This window comes from Anarhichas minor, unplaced genomic scaffold, assembly GCF_050575085.1.
Source record: "Anarhichas minor isolate MPS153535 unplaced genomic scaffold, ASM5057508v1 ptg000041l, whole genome shotgun sequence".
Lineage (NCBI taxonomy): Eukaryota > Metazoa > Chordata > Actinopteri > Perciformes > Anarhichadidae > Anarhichas > Anarhichas minor.
The window spans coordinates 4,557,175-4,570,860 of NW_027466487.1; the positions used below are offsets into that span (position 1 = coordinate 4,557,175).

At 43.9% G+C, this 13,686-nt stretch overlaps 2 protein-coding genes across 3 annotated transcripts; both read left to right on the forward strand.

Moving 5' to 3' along the window:
- Positions 1-749: 749 nt before the first annotated feature.
- On the forward strand, positions 750-8,090 carry fam189b (family with sequence similarity 189 member B). The gene is made up of 14 exons (XM_076109684.1): positions 750-983; positions 1,072-1,128; positions 1,743-1,850; positions 2,004-2,120; positions 2,539-2,646; positions 2,810-2,970; positions 3,054-3,153; positions 3,289-3,355; positions 3,629-3,926; positions 4,021-4,382; positions 4,466-4,507; positions 5,357-5,532; positions 5,686-5,832; positions 5,968-8,090. The coding sequence occupies exons 1-14, from the start codon at positions 750-752 to the stop codon at positions 6,211-6,213; spliced, it is 2,223 nt and encodes a 740-aa protein (XP_075965799.1). The 3' UTR covers positions 6,214-8,090.
- A 334-nt stretch (positions 8,091-8,424) lies between these two features.
- Positions 8,425-12,561, forward strand: fdps (farnesyl diphosphate synthase (farnesyl pyrophosphate synthetase, dimethylallyltranstransferase, geranyltranstransferase)). 2 transcript variants are annotated; one of them, XM_076109224.1, is made up of 10 exons: positions 8,425-8,581; positions 9,020-9,175; positions 9,269-9,409; positions 10,025-10,105; positions 10,230-10,352; positions 10,429-10,517; positions 10,611-10,683; positions 10,772-10,849; positions 10,941-11,075; positions 11,916-12,561. In XM_076109224.1, exons 1-10 carry the CDS (start codon positions 8,579-8,581, stop codon positions 12,114-12,116), a joined length of 1,080 nt encoding a protein of 359 aa, XP_075965339.1. In that variant the 5' UTR covers positions 8,425-8,578; the 3' UTR covers positions 12,117-12,561. The 2 variants fall into 2 exon arrangements, with proteins under 2 accessions (XP_075965339.1, XP_075965338.1); XM_076109223.1 differs by lacking the exon at positions 8,425-8,581 and having other exon boundaries at positions 8,604-9,175.
- Positions 12,562-13,686: the final 1,125 nt, after the last annotated feature.

The following is a 13,686-nucleotide window of genomic DNA, read 5'->3' on the forward strand; positions in this document are numbered from 1 at the left end:
GCTTATTCGTGACAGGATGAGGACCTAACATAAGGTCGCGGGAGGGGAGGGCACATGTTCGGATGTTGCTCCTCCTGATTGGACATAGGGACTGACTGATTCATGTCATCTCTGCTGGGGGTGAAACAACGAGGGATCAGCTGCTTTCTTTGGGATGCTTTAAAATTTGCGGCCTGCTCCTGTCTCCAGTTACCGCAATGCCACTGGCGAGAGGTGGAAGGCAGCAGATGAAGAGGAGGGGGCAGCAGATGAAGAGGAGGGAGCAGCAAAAAGCAAATGAGTATAACAGGGATGGATAAGTTGCAAAAACTAGCCCCATTTTGATTGTGTTTAAGTCAGAGAATGGTATTGTAGGCCAACTCTGTGGGTGATAGTGGCCTGTGAACTGCATGAGACACTGTATTGACTGAAGCTATCTTAGTATCATGGCTGAAACGTCATATGAGGTGAGTACGGTGGCTGTGAGTGTGTAGTGGCTGCTCAATTGTCAACTTTCTGCTGACAAAGTTCTTGGACTCACTCACTGGACTACAGTGCGCACCATGGGGCATTGCGCAGAACCTATGGCACCTGCCAGTGGGGAGCTTGGTGCATAATTGTGACAGAGTGGAGCTCTGAAAACCAGCATTTATGTCTCTCCCTCTTCTACTTGCCTGCACTTCTACCCACACAACTGAACTTTGTTTTATGAACCCAGAGTAAGCGTAAAACCTCTCCCAGCCTCCTCCACACACGCCGACGAGCCTGGCATGCCTTCGCCGTCAGACTCCAGCAGCGTGGCTTCGGCCTCGGGGTCTCGAGGCTGGTCAGACAGCCGCAGGGGCATGTCAGGCCGGGGGCCTGGTGGGGCACGGCTACTCCTGTACCTAGGGCTGTGCCACCTGGGCCTGGGGGCCATGGTCCTGGCCTTCTCTTTCACCAGCATGGCCTTCACCTCCTCTGCCCGTGTGAGGCAGTCCTGTCCGTTCTGGGCTGGCTTCTTCGTAAGTGTAAATCTGACTTGAAACCTACAGTATTAAGAATATAACAGCAGAGAGTGTGTTTTCTGATGTGTGTGGTGTCTGTTTGCAGGTGGTGGCATCAGGGATAGTTGGGATAATCTCATGGAGGAGACCTCTGACGCTTGTGGTGTGTATATTTTAATCTGATAAAAGCAGCATTCGAGTCTCTTAGCAATAGGTGCAAAACCATGTTGTGCAGCAATGCTGGATTTCTAAAAAGAAATAGCCGATGCACCATTAAAGTATGAAAAAAACTCAAGTGAAGTGTTGAGAAAACAATCTCATCAAAAGGTCACTTTAGTAGCTGCTGTTGAGCGATCATATCACATGATCTTCATCAGCGGATTCGAATTCTACATGGTCAAATTTATATTATTCCGGGCATTTTTAGGACTTCTCATCCATGTTGGCTTGAAAGCTGACGGTCAAAGTTTTATCCTTGGATTCAGAAACAGCAGTTGCAAAGTTAAAGAGCCTTAAGGTGGCTCCTGCATACTATTTTATGGGCTTATATTTTGTGTATTCATGTATTGATTCAGTAAAAATGACTACAAACTAAGTAATCCACAACAAATCCATCCAAAAACCAGTCCTGGTACTTCGCTGATTAGTTCCTCCTCTTCGTCTGAAGGTATGTTTTTCAGTGAAATCACCTGGCGTAGTCTTTGGATGATAGAATAAGACTCAAGTTTTTGACTCCCTGCCCCAAATCAAAAAAATGGCTCTGTGTTTCCCCCGCAGGTGTCACTGTTCATGCTGCTGTCTGCAGTGTGTGTGATCCTCAGTCTGGCCGGCTCGATGCTCTCCTGTCAGAATGCACAGATGGTCAAGTCTATGCTCACCTGCCAGGTACACTACATTATGCAAGTGTTGTCTTCTGCACTCTCATGCTGAGACGATGCCCTGGATGCATCGGGAATGTGTCAGGAATAATTGTGAATATGTTTTTCGTGTGCAGTGTCACGCCACATACCGATCCTCTGTGTTTGGGAATGTGTGTAGGTGGAGAATGGTCTGTGTGTGTGTTGTGCGCCCACTCACTCCTGCTCCATCACAGAGGAGGAGACCCTGGTCCTCTACCTGAATGCTGACTGTCACTCAGTCAAACATCAGCTCAAGGTTGGTAGGTTAACCAAGTTAACCATTAATGGGTAGGTTCCCCATTTTTCAAGCCTGTATTGAAATAGTAGCCAGGTGCTCATATTAACATTGAAACAGTTTTTCTCTTGCTGTTAACATCCCCCATGTACAAAGGACAAAGTACAAAGTTCTTGTTTTGTGCAAAAATGTATTCAAAAGTTCTCAGACACTAATATTAGGGTTCAGCAATCTGAGTTGGAAAAATCAAGTGGATATATCTTCCAAAGTTAGTGTTTTTTGTACAAAAGTCAATCTTTTTGTTACTATCCTCAACAGGGAAACACTGTAGCAAAAGCTGAACAATTGTGAACCTATCATATAAATATGACACATTTCCACCGATAAATTGCCTCTGTGTTGTCAGATTTTGATTTTCTGACTGCGTATTTCTCTAAAGGACCTTTTGTTCAGTGCATGTGGTCTCAGCATTCTCTCCACCATCATCTGTACTCTGTCCACTGTGACCTGCAGTATCCACATATTCTCTCTGGACCTTGTGCACCTGGTGAGTACAGACACAGCACATTTTACATTCACCAAACTGAATTGACTGACTCAGCAATAAACTACACTGCTGCATATTTGAGGACAGACTTTGCACAACTGTTGTTGCCCATTACATCCATCTGTTGTATGATATTAATGTGTTTCCCATTCTCCTGGCCTAGCTGGCCCCACATCGCTCTCGTTCAGTCAACCCAGAATGCACCACTCCTCAGGACGCCTTCCTGACCAACATCATGGACTTTGAGGAGTTTGTCCCACCTATCCCTCCACCCCCCTACTACCCCCCTGAGTACACTTGCAGCTCTGAAACAGACGCTCAGAGGTACTGCACCTAATAACTATTATTATACATCACTTGTGTGCAGTGTGAAATGTTTGTTTGATATGTTCTGTATTAACGTCCAGCATCACCTATAATGGCTCCATGGAGAGCCCCGTTCCTCTCTACCCCACTGACTGTCCCCCTCCTTATGAAGCTGTGATGGGACAAAGAGCTGCAAGCCAAGTCAGTGTGTGTGTGTGTGTGTGTGTGTGTGTGTGTGTGTGTGTGTGTGTGTGTGTGTGTGTGTGTGTGTGTGTGTGTGTGTGTGTGTGTGTGTTTGATGTCCTATGCTAATCCTTCTCTATTTTGACTGTCAAGGCAACAGTGTTTGACCCCCACGGCACAGAGCTGTCTGGAGAGAGAGGAACTTCTACTGCCTTCAGCGGTGAGTGTGAGAAGATGTTGAGTTTTATAATGTGGAGACATGGAGATTCCTTTGGGTATCAGAATCAGGTGTATATTTTAAGCAACTATAACTGTCTAAATTAGATCATAAAACATTTTTCATGAAAATAAAATGAGCCATTAATTCAATTCAGTTATTACTTACAGTATTTGAAGGAGGTACACAAAATAAAGCAATGCTTAACCTATGCTTTAAGTTAAACTCAAAGCAAACTGTGTCCCTTCATAATAAAGGATTACCTTTCTTTATTAGTGTCCATGGACAGTGGGTCTCTGTTGATGTCAGAGATTGTGGACATCCCTGACGATTCCTCCCCCTCTGAGGATTCCTGTCTGATGGAGATTGGGCTGAGGACCCAGGGGGACAGGGGCAACAGGAACGTTAGCGAGGGGGGAGACGGAGGAGACGGCGGGGAGTACATCAGCTTTCGTGGTCCCCCGTCTCAGACACCAGAGAGTCCTCTGGCAGGAGGACCGAGAGCCAGGCGCTTCCTCAGAGGAGAGAGGTCCAACTCCTGCTCTTCACCCAGCACAGCGTCCACCACATACAGGTGAGGACAAACGCACACATACAGACACAATTTATTCGTGTCAGAGCTCTACGGTTGACAGTGGTATTTTGTGCTGCCCTGTATTGTCCCGCAGGTCTCCAGTATTGCGTCGGCAGGCCGTGCTAGCTAGTAGCTGTTCCCAGCTGGAAGCTATCGGGAAATCCACCTCTCCACAGCGATCCTCCATCCCAGAGTTTCAAGTTTGCCCCTCCACTCTCTCACGCCAAGGAGACACCCCGGCCTCCTCTGCTCCTCCCATTTCATCCCCCTCGCCCGCCAGTGAGCAAAGCGGTGGTCAGGGTAATGGGCCACTCCTCCTGGGCCAACCGTTGTACCTTCGGCGAAGGGCTGGGAAGAGTGAGAAGGATGGAGAGAGTGTAAGAAGGGATAGTGAGTGTCTCCTACGTCTCGTGAGGTCACACAGCGAGCCTGGCATCGGCTCCTCCACTGACACAGGTAAGTCAGATGCAAAAAGGTGTACGTCTCCTACATTACCATGTCGATGTCCATAACCTGTCCTTCTTTCTTCTCTTCTCTAGTTGACTTTGGCTCTGGAGGCAGCAAAGTATCTATAGACACAGGTAACAGCTTATATCTACAGGCCTTTAAAATGTGATGTTCTGGGGAACTTAAGCTCATAACATCCTGGGTTCAAATCTGGCTTCGTTGCACGTCATCACCGCTACTCTCTCTCTTCGTTTTGGTCTCTTTTCACAGTTGACTGTCCAATTAAAGGCAAACAATCCCAAAAGAAAACACTTCCAAGTAGTTTAGATGAGACACATTTCAACACATTTGCACCTGACAGGCGTCATTTATCAAACCCTCTTAGAAACCAGCACAGATATAAACATCAGAGGAGACGTGCAGATCTGTCCCTGTGTGCATCTAGATTTATGATCTATATCTAAATTAGCAGGGATTTGATTACAGGTTGATGAATTAGATTCTGCGGTGGAAACAATAATGTGCCTCACCAGTTCCAGTCATTTTCAAAAGACACATCCTGACTTATGAATGTTGCACTTGTTGTCCCGTCAAGAGGCTCGTCATGGAGCATAGCAAAAGATCGTCAGTGGTTGCTTTGCTTCCCTTTAACTAATTTGTTCTTAATCCTGGATAAATATCTTATTTCAACACAAAATCATCTGGCATATTATGTAATTCCAATAGAGTTCCATACTCTGAGCAGATGTACAGTATACCTAAAAAAGCAAAGCAGAAATGTATCTTACAGCTGACAGAGATACAACTAACAAAATACAGATCAAGATCAGATGTAGTACTTCTGGGCCTTTGGATGAGGATGACAAAATGTGCAAGCTGACTCCTGATATTCTTCATCTAGTTTTATGTTACTCCTCTGTCCCCTAACTTGTTGAATGAGGATGAGAAATATGTCTCCTTCTTTCTGACTCCCTCTCTCATAGGTCCATCCTCTGAGGCATGTCTGTTGCCCCGCACCTCTTTGCCTCCTGCTGCAGCTCTGCCAAGGAAAGGCAGCATGAAATCAGCAGCCACGGAGGTGCAGGTTCCCTCTAAAGCGCCCCCCACCTCACCGCTGCGTTTACCTAAAGACTGCCACCGTTCCCTTGGAGACCTTAAAGTTAGTCTGAAAATAGTTGATGCAGAAGCAGCAAACACCTAAAACTACTATCGTTAATATTTCCCATGGACGTCTTAGCAATAGCTAAGCAAGCTGTTGTTTGATTGCCTTATTTCATCTCCCTCTTCATTGATCTTTTTCCTTTTCCTTCAGGTGACTCGGGGTCTGGTGGCTCGCTTCCTGCAGCGCTCCAAACGCAACCTATCGCCCTCCTCCGAGCATGCTGGGAGCATCGGGCAGGGGCCTAAGAGGAGGAGTGGAGTTGAGGGTGCTGCCACCAACCACCTGCCCTTGGAACAAGTATGACACAAGTTCTGATTGAACTTGTTTATTTCCCCCTGTCTTCAGTTCACTGCATCAGAATAATTCAGTGTTTCTGCGAGTAAAGCGATCTGCTCTTTGTCTCAATGTTTTTTCTGAAAAACTCATCTCCAGGTGTTGCTGACCCCTTGGAGCAACAGCCGAGGGTACCCCAACCATCACTCCCATCGCCGTGGACACCACCATTCCCATAGTGACAGTCGACACAACCGGCATTACAGCAGTCTGGTGCCAGAGGGGATCCACCTGCGCAGCTGTGGAGATTTAAGCTCCTCGTCCTCAGCATCACTACGTCGATTAGTGACACCTCATCCACCGCATGGGTCATCAGGAGCTCTTTACTCAGAGTCTGCACTGTGAGGAGAGGAGGAGGGTGAAGGAGGGACGGAGGATGCTTATGAGTTGACATGGTTGTAAGGAAGATGGGAGGAAATAAGGCAGGCTGAGGAAAAGCAGAGTCTGAGGCAGTTTAGTGGAGATATCTAATACTTCAAATTTGAACGTCTTCCCTCCTTTGTCACCGCAGTTTCCTGAAGCCAACGTTGCAAATGGCCTTATTCAGTGGTGCTCTTCATTACTCTGAACATAATCCCAGAGCTCACACTATTTCACCGTTCAACATCAGTGAAACGGTCACTAGATGCTTATTTCTGAGCAGCGTGGTCCCTGTTCTAACGGAATGAATCCACAACTGGCCGAAAACAACCAACCAGATACATCTCTCCGCTGTATTCTCCACCCGTTCTCCCTCAATACTGATCTGGAGACATATTTTCCTCAAGACTGGAGGCAGAACTCGACTAGCATTCATGCTACAACAACCAGTTACTCAGATGTCACACAATCACAATCACATCACATTATGGGTTGCAATATGCTTCTGGCCTTTTTGTACATTGCAATTCACCCACAGGATCGCTCAGAGAAGTCTCATAGAAACTTATTTTGTCTTCCATTGATTACAAAGAAAGAATCTCAATAGATATAGAGTTAGCTGAGTACGATGTAAGATGAGGTTGCACATGAGGACAAGTGCTCTCACATGGAAAACACTTAACTGAGTTGCTAATTTTGTCTTTTTCTTTTTGTAATTCAGATTGTTTTTGCAATCAGATTCCCACTTTCTCCACGTTTTTCCACCTACACACTGGCCTTAAAACAAAAAGGCAGCCAGCATTTTTAACATTAACATTAATGAATGCCACAGACACATGCTAAAGCGTTTGAAATGTATATTCTGTGAGTGGCCCCTGGACACGGTGGTTTGATTTGCATATGTGCATGTTTTGCTACAGCCTCCCGAATACTGCAGGAACCTTGTGCATTGGACCTGACCATCTGTGTAACTACGTAACATGTCCTCCGAATGTCTTATCTGCATGTTTTGACAATGCTTCTTATTTTTTTTCCTCTTGCATTTGAAATGTGTTTGTGTCAATAGATAGCTGAAGGGGAAGGTCAGAGTCAAAGATGCGCAGTGTTCCCAAAAGTTTTCTGCCAGATGGCCCCAAACATGCCTCTGCATCCTAATTTGATTTTGGTCGGGTTTGAAAATGTTTCAAGTGCACATGCATATCTTTGACACTAGCTAACGCAGCCGGATCCTGTCAGATGAGTGGTGTAAATTGCACTGGGACTGAAGAGTCTCTTGCAATAAATGTTGGTATTTGTTATGAGGCTGGGCTTCACACTATGCTTTGGCACGGTTCTCTTTGGACTTGCAGGGGTTGTGGATAGGTGGTAAATGGAAAAAAATAAGCCATGGGCAGCTGATAGTGAACATATGATGGGTCTGGCAGCTCTGGATACTCGGTATTGAGTATATCAATATTTGTGTCGGATTGGAGTGTTTTTTCTTTGGAAAGTATTTTTGATGTGCTCACAAAGTGATGATATTGAGTCCATATCAGTAAAGGCACATTTTGGATATACTTGTATGTATTTACCAAATTTAAAAAATGCACACGCACACACACTTAAGCCTGCACACAGATGCAGGCACACCCATACACTCCCTTATTAAGGCATTGAGCTGTATTTCTACCTCCTGTCTTGCATTAAACATTATTTATTTGAAGAAATGTATATCTGTATGGCAGGCTTAACAGGCTAGAGCCTTGAAACCTGAATAATAAATGTATCTTAACATTACATGTATTCCAGATTTTAAATGCAGTGTCAATGGCAAAACTTTCAATGCAAGTTATGTATTTCAAAATATGAAATAAATGATAGACAAATACAAATACCTATGTTTATGTTTCTTTACCAAATATGAAGAGCAGAATGCCAGGGTTTGATGTTTTGTTATTTCTCTTTTCTGCTCTAAAAGTTTAACTATTACTATAATTATAATAGTTGAGGCTCACACCTTGTTTAACAAATCTCCTCACTCCACCTTAACCCCACCTCTTCTCAAATCCTATTGGTCAGCCAGTGTGAAAGGCCATCCTGGTTCGATGGTACCGGCCAATCAAACGCTCAACGTCAAGTGGAGCCTTCCAAAAGTCCACGCCCATATGCACCACTCGCAATGGATGCTGGGGGACATAGTTCTGCTGCTGTGTATTAAATATGACAGCTCCACGACAGCGAACTACAAACTGCACATCCTGGTTTAAGGAGACGTTCACAGACTTCAGTTGGACCGAAGACGAAGAAACAGAAGATAAACTACTTTGCTATTAGTAAATCAAACAGTTTGGGACAAGAGGACAGTATCATTATGGTATGTAAAGGCATGTGTATGAACGAAAAAAAAAATGTAATACGGTATGATATAGCTAGCTTTGTGAACAGCCTGGTTGAGCTACCATCATCTACTGTTACCTGCAAAGTCATTGCTCTAATCCTCGCTCTTGCTTACTGAGCTCAGTAGGCGAAGAGACTTTGACGCTATTAGTTTGGTAGTTTTCCTCAACCGGAACACGTTTAACGTTTTTGTAGCTATGTCACTGCTGTAACGTTAGCTTGGTAACGGAACAGTCCGACTGAGTGTTAAAGCTCAGCTTGTTGACGGCTAGTCGGGACGGTTGGACGGTTGAGAATGAGACGTCTGCTGAGTTTGCTCATGAAAGCCCCCAAAACAATCCGGACCATGTGGCACATCGAGTCCCCGCTGAGATTAAAAACAACCTCGGTTCTGATGTGCACCTCGTCTCTGCAGGGAGACAACCTTTGCAACGGGACGCACAGCAACAACAAGGCGCTGCTGTCCGATCCTCAGCTGTTCGAAGCCCAATTTGACGAGCTGGTGACGGAGCTTTCAGAGAGCGACCTCGCGGACCCCGCGCTGGCTGATGCTCTGAACAGGTTTAGAGAGGTATGTATGTCTGTCTGTCTTTTACAGAGTTACGTCTGACGAGTGCACTGTTATTTCCTGTTGTTCCTATATGCGTCTTTCCCCCCCCCTCAGGTTTTGGTGTACAATTCCCCCGGAGGCAAGAGGAACCGAGGACTGTCCGTGATCGCTTCACTGAGGGATCTTCTCTCTCCCACTCAGCTCGCACAGGACACAGTGCGGCGGGCTCTGTTGGTTGGCTGGTGCATTGAGTTGGTAAGGACACGTTGTGTGTTAAAATGTGGCAGTATTCCACATTTTTCTTATTGCAAATAAATCCCAATAAATAGCCAAAACCAGCATTGCAAGTGCAGCCTATCCCTGCATATCTGCCCATCAACTAAACGCATCAATTAGCCATATCTTTATACTTGGTGACAAGTTTCTTAATTATGACTGGCACTTTAGTTTGTTTTGAGTCAATCCCACATACACCATCCTGATGCTGTACACTAAACCTTTTTAAAGATGTGTATCTTCAGTAGGAACAAATGGGCTTGGGACCAAGTGCCACAGACAGGGAGGTCAAAGTACTGTGTGGTCTGAGCAAGGGATGTAGAAAGTCAGGAAAGGGCCAATGGCCACTTTAGGCCCCTGGCGATCCCATCAGATGGTCTCTACTTATACCTCAAATCAATAAATTCACACCATCCATCACAATATTGTTTATTTATGATTTTCTTCACACCCGAGCTCCACAAGATCAAAGTTGGGCACAAAGTTAGGTTTGTGTTTTTTGTCACTAAAAAGCTCACAAGCACAGACTGATTGTTGTAAAGACACTTTGCAAGGTGTCATTAAGTGTTACGATTGTGTCTCTGTTGCTTGCAGCTTCAGGCATTTTTCCTGGTGGCAGATGACATCATGGATGGATCTGTGACTCGGAGAGGACAGCCCTGCTGGTACAAGAAGGTGAGGCCTGATATATTCCAGAAAAAGAGGGACTATACTGTTGTTTTAGTTGTTGTGGGATATTTTATTTTCCACTACAAATGATGCAGTCAGTTCAAGTGAATCCTGTCTGTTTGTTTTTAAGGATGGAATCGGTCTGGATGCCATCAATGATTCATTTCTCTTAGAGGCGGCTATCTACAGACTGCTTCGCAGACATTGCAGGGATCAGCCGTACTACGTCCACCTACTGGAGCTGTTTACGGAGGTACTATATGTCCTGATTGATTACACAGGCACACGCATTAACACAGGATTCTTACTGCACCTCCTTTTTGTTTCAGACATCTTTCCAGACCGAGCTCGGCCAAGCTCTGGACCTCATGACTTCTACCCCTGGTCAGGTTGACCTCAACAGATTCACCATGGATAGGTAGTGAAGATACATCTGAAAAGTACATTTGCAGAGAAGGATGTTGTCTACAAAAGAAAATGGGAGTAATTTTTTTCTCTCCTTGTCTTTCAGGTATAAAGCTATTGTAAAATACAAGACTGCATTTTACTCTTTTTACCTCCCAGTGGCAGCTGCAATGTACATTGTGAGTTTGTTTATATTTTACACACATGACGCAAGTAAGAGAGAAATGTTCTAGTCTTTCTCATAACTACTTTACCTTACTTCTGTAGGCAGGGATTGAGAGTGAAGAGGAACACAATAATGCCAAACACATCTTACTTGAGATGGGAGAGTTCTTTCAAATACAGGTAGCTACTTTTACACGTCCTCCAGCTTTCACGCCACACATTGAACCATATGCTGCCGAGTTAATAACCACCAAATGTTGATCATTTGCAGGATGACTACTTGGACTGTTACGGAGACCCCGCTGTGACGGGAAAGATAGGCACAGACATCCAGGATAACAAATGTAGCTGGCTGGTGGTGATGGCGCTGGAAACCATGACTCCTGAACAAAGAGCAGAGCTGAAGGTGAGACTTCACAAAACAACCCTTTCTGTTCAATTATGTACCGATATTATTATTTGGCAAACATTAAAGGACCAATGTGTAGCATTTTGGGGGATCTATCTGCCGCAATGGAATATAATATTAAAGGTCATATTGTAACGTTTGTGTGTCGACGAATAATTAAAAGAATAATAATACAGAATAACAGAACCTTTAGAAATAAAATCGCTTTTCCTTAAAAAAAAAATGTATGATAGGCTAGAAAGGCCCATTCGTGTTTTCACTTCGGCAACCGAGGTTCTTCTACACGCTAGGCTCGCTGTAGAAGTTTCAGTTGGTTACAATCTGCAACCTCTCCTCTAGATGTTGCCATATCCTACACACTGGCCCTTTAAATACAATGCACACTTTGGTTATATCTCTGTGCTGTACATTTGCATTTGAACAATGACCTGTTGACAGATTTTCTCATTTGAAGTAAGTGACCTTTTCAAAAAAATGGATCAAGTGGAATTAGGCACAAGGAATGCTTTTTTTTAATATATACCACAGTAAGAAAGTGTGGTCATTTACAAGGTAGTGTAGGAAAAGTGGGGGTTTTTTTAACAGAAGGAAAAGCAAAAACATGTGACAAGCGTCACTTTTTACAGATATTTTATCCTTTGCCCGACATCTATATTCAGCTAAAACGTCATTCAACATACAAACAAGTATGCATTGCAGCAAAATAAACTGTATTTATTATAAAATAACTGTATAACCTGTATGTGTTTGCCTCTGCTCCCACCTTTTTTTAGAAATTCTACTACTCATTTGCTAGTACATTAGCAAAACTTAATTTCATCTTCACCTCTTCCTCAGGCATGTTATGGGCGCCATGATGAAGCCTGTGTAGAAAAGGTCAAAGCACTGTACGACACCCTGAAAATGCCAACATTGTACCACAAATATGAGGAAGAGAGCTACCAGCGGCTACAGACACTCATTGCTTGTCACGCTCAAAACCTTCCTCACTCAATCTTCCTCAACTTCGCCAAGAAAATCTACAAGAGGAACAAGTGAGAGGGAATGGTGGTCACAAACCGTGTCGGGTGCATCAGCCTGGTTCTCTTTTGACGTTTATGATGCACAGAATAACTTTGAAGTGGTTTGTAGATATTTGGTCGCAAATGTCATCAAACAGTCTTTTACCCCGTTCACTACATTATTGAACCCAGTTCATAATGCACAGTGTCTCAGGTTGATTCTCCGCTGAAGAATACCATGGATAGAAGTTAGACACTGAAATGATGAACACAAATACAATCGGATTGTTTTAATTTTATAGGAATAGATTTATTAATTGATTAGACTCCAAAAGGAACATATATGACAGCAGATGTATCCTGACAGGGGACAGAGGGTCAAACCTCATCAGCTTTCTAATTCCATATATTTTTATATTGCTGCTGTAAAGTCTGTACTGCCCTGAATGTTATTGCTTTTAATAAATAATGTATGAACAGTATTTTTCCTCTTCATCCTTTTGATGTTTGTTTGTGTGTTGGTTGTAGAGCACCAACGATTTGTTGTTTAAAATTGACATATGAACTAGAGACCATCTTGCGATGGGATCACACCCATAGTGACACCAAATAAAACCAGGGGCGAGGGGGTCTCTTCCAGTGCCCTTGCCTTGACCATACCCGTTTTCCAACTTTCCCTTCATTTTGATCTCATCTACATCCTTGTGAAGTTCCATGACTACACCTTGCATGGTTGTTACACTATCGCTGTGACAAAATCTGTCCACAGACAGAAATATAAACACCTGACAAAGTACTCAGCGCCTCTGTGGTGTTTCCCGCTGCAGTAGGTGTCTCCAGGACCACATGATGACTCACACAGACTCACAAGGTGACAACAATACTAGTATCGCTGTTGCAGCTGGTAATTATATCATTTTGAAAAACACTTTAATTGTTTCAGTCATTTCTAAAGCAAAAATTGACAAAATGTCACGGTTTCTAGCTTTTCAAATGTGAGAATTTGATGCTTCCGTTTGTGATATATTATAGTAAACCGTATAATTGGGCTCTGGGCAATAACAATGGGCATTTTGACTATTAAATGACATTTTATAGATTAAATAATAGATTTATCAAGGATGTAGTTGACAGATTAATCGATAATGATAATAATAAAGGCTAGAAGCAGTAGTTGGTGTTCAAATGAACCTGGAGATTCTATTATTTTGTGTTGGTTCATTTCTGTGACATAAATTCATGAATAAATTGCAGATAGGATGATTTATGAGGAATCCAAGGATATGAGACTCTTGCTCTCAAAACTAATATTCTTGAAGGAGGTGAAGCTGAAAATGACTCAAGATAAATTGGATGTGATGATAAGGCAAGTACGGGGTGTGGCTTGGTTGGGTTGTGGGGGGGGGGGGGGGGGGGGGAGGTTGGCGATGGTTTGCTGGATGCTCGCGAGAAGACAGATGCTGAGGCTGTCACCGTCTAGAGAGATTCACATTCACACGGACTGTGATGCGAGCGAGCCCGACGAGATGGAGACTTTCATCCATCTAACCTGCATCTGATCGTGAGTCGAGTCCTCATTTATTATCGTACTATATATGTCATTTAAA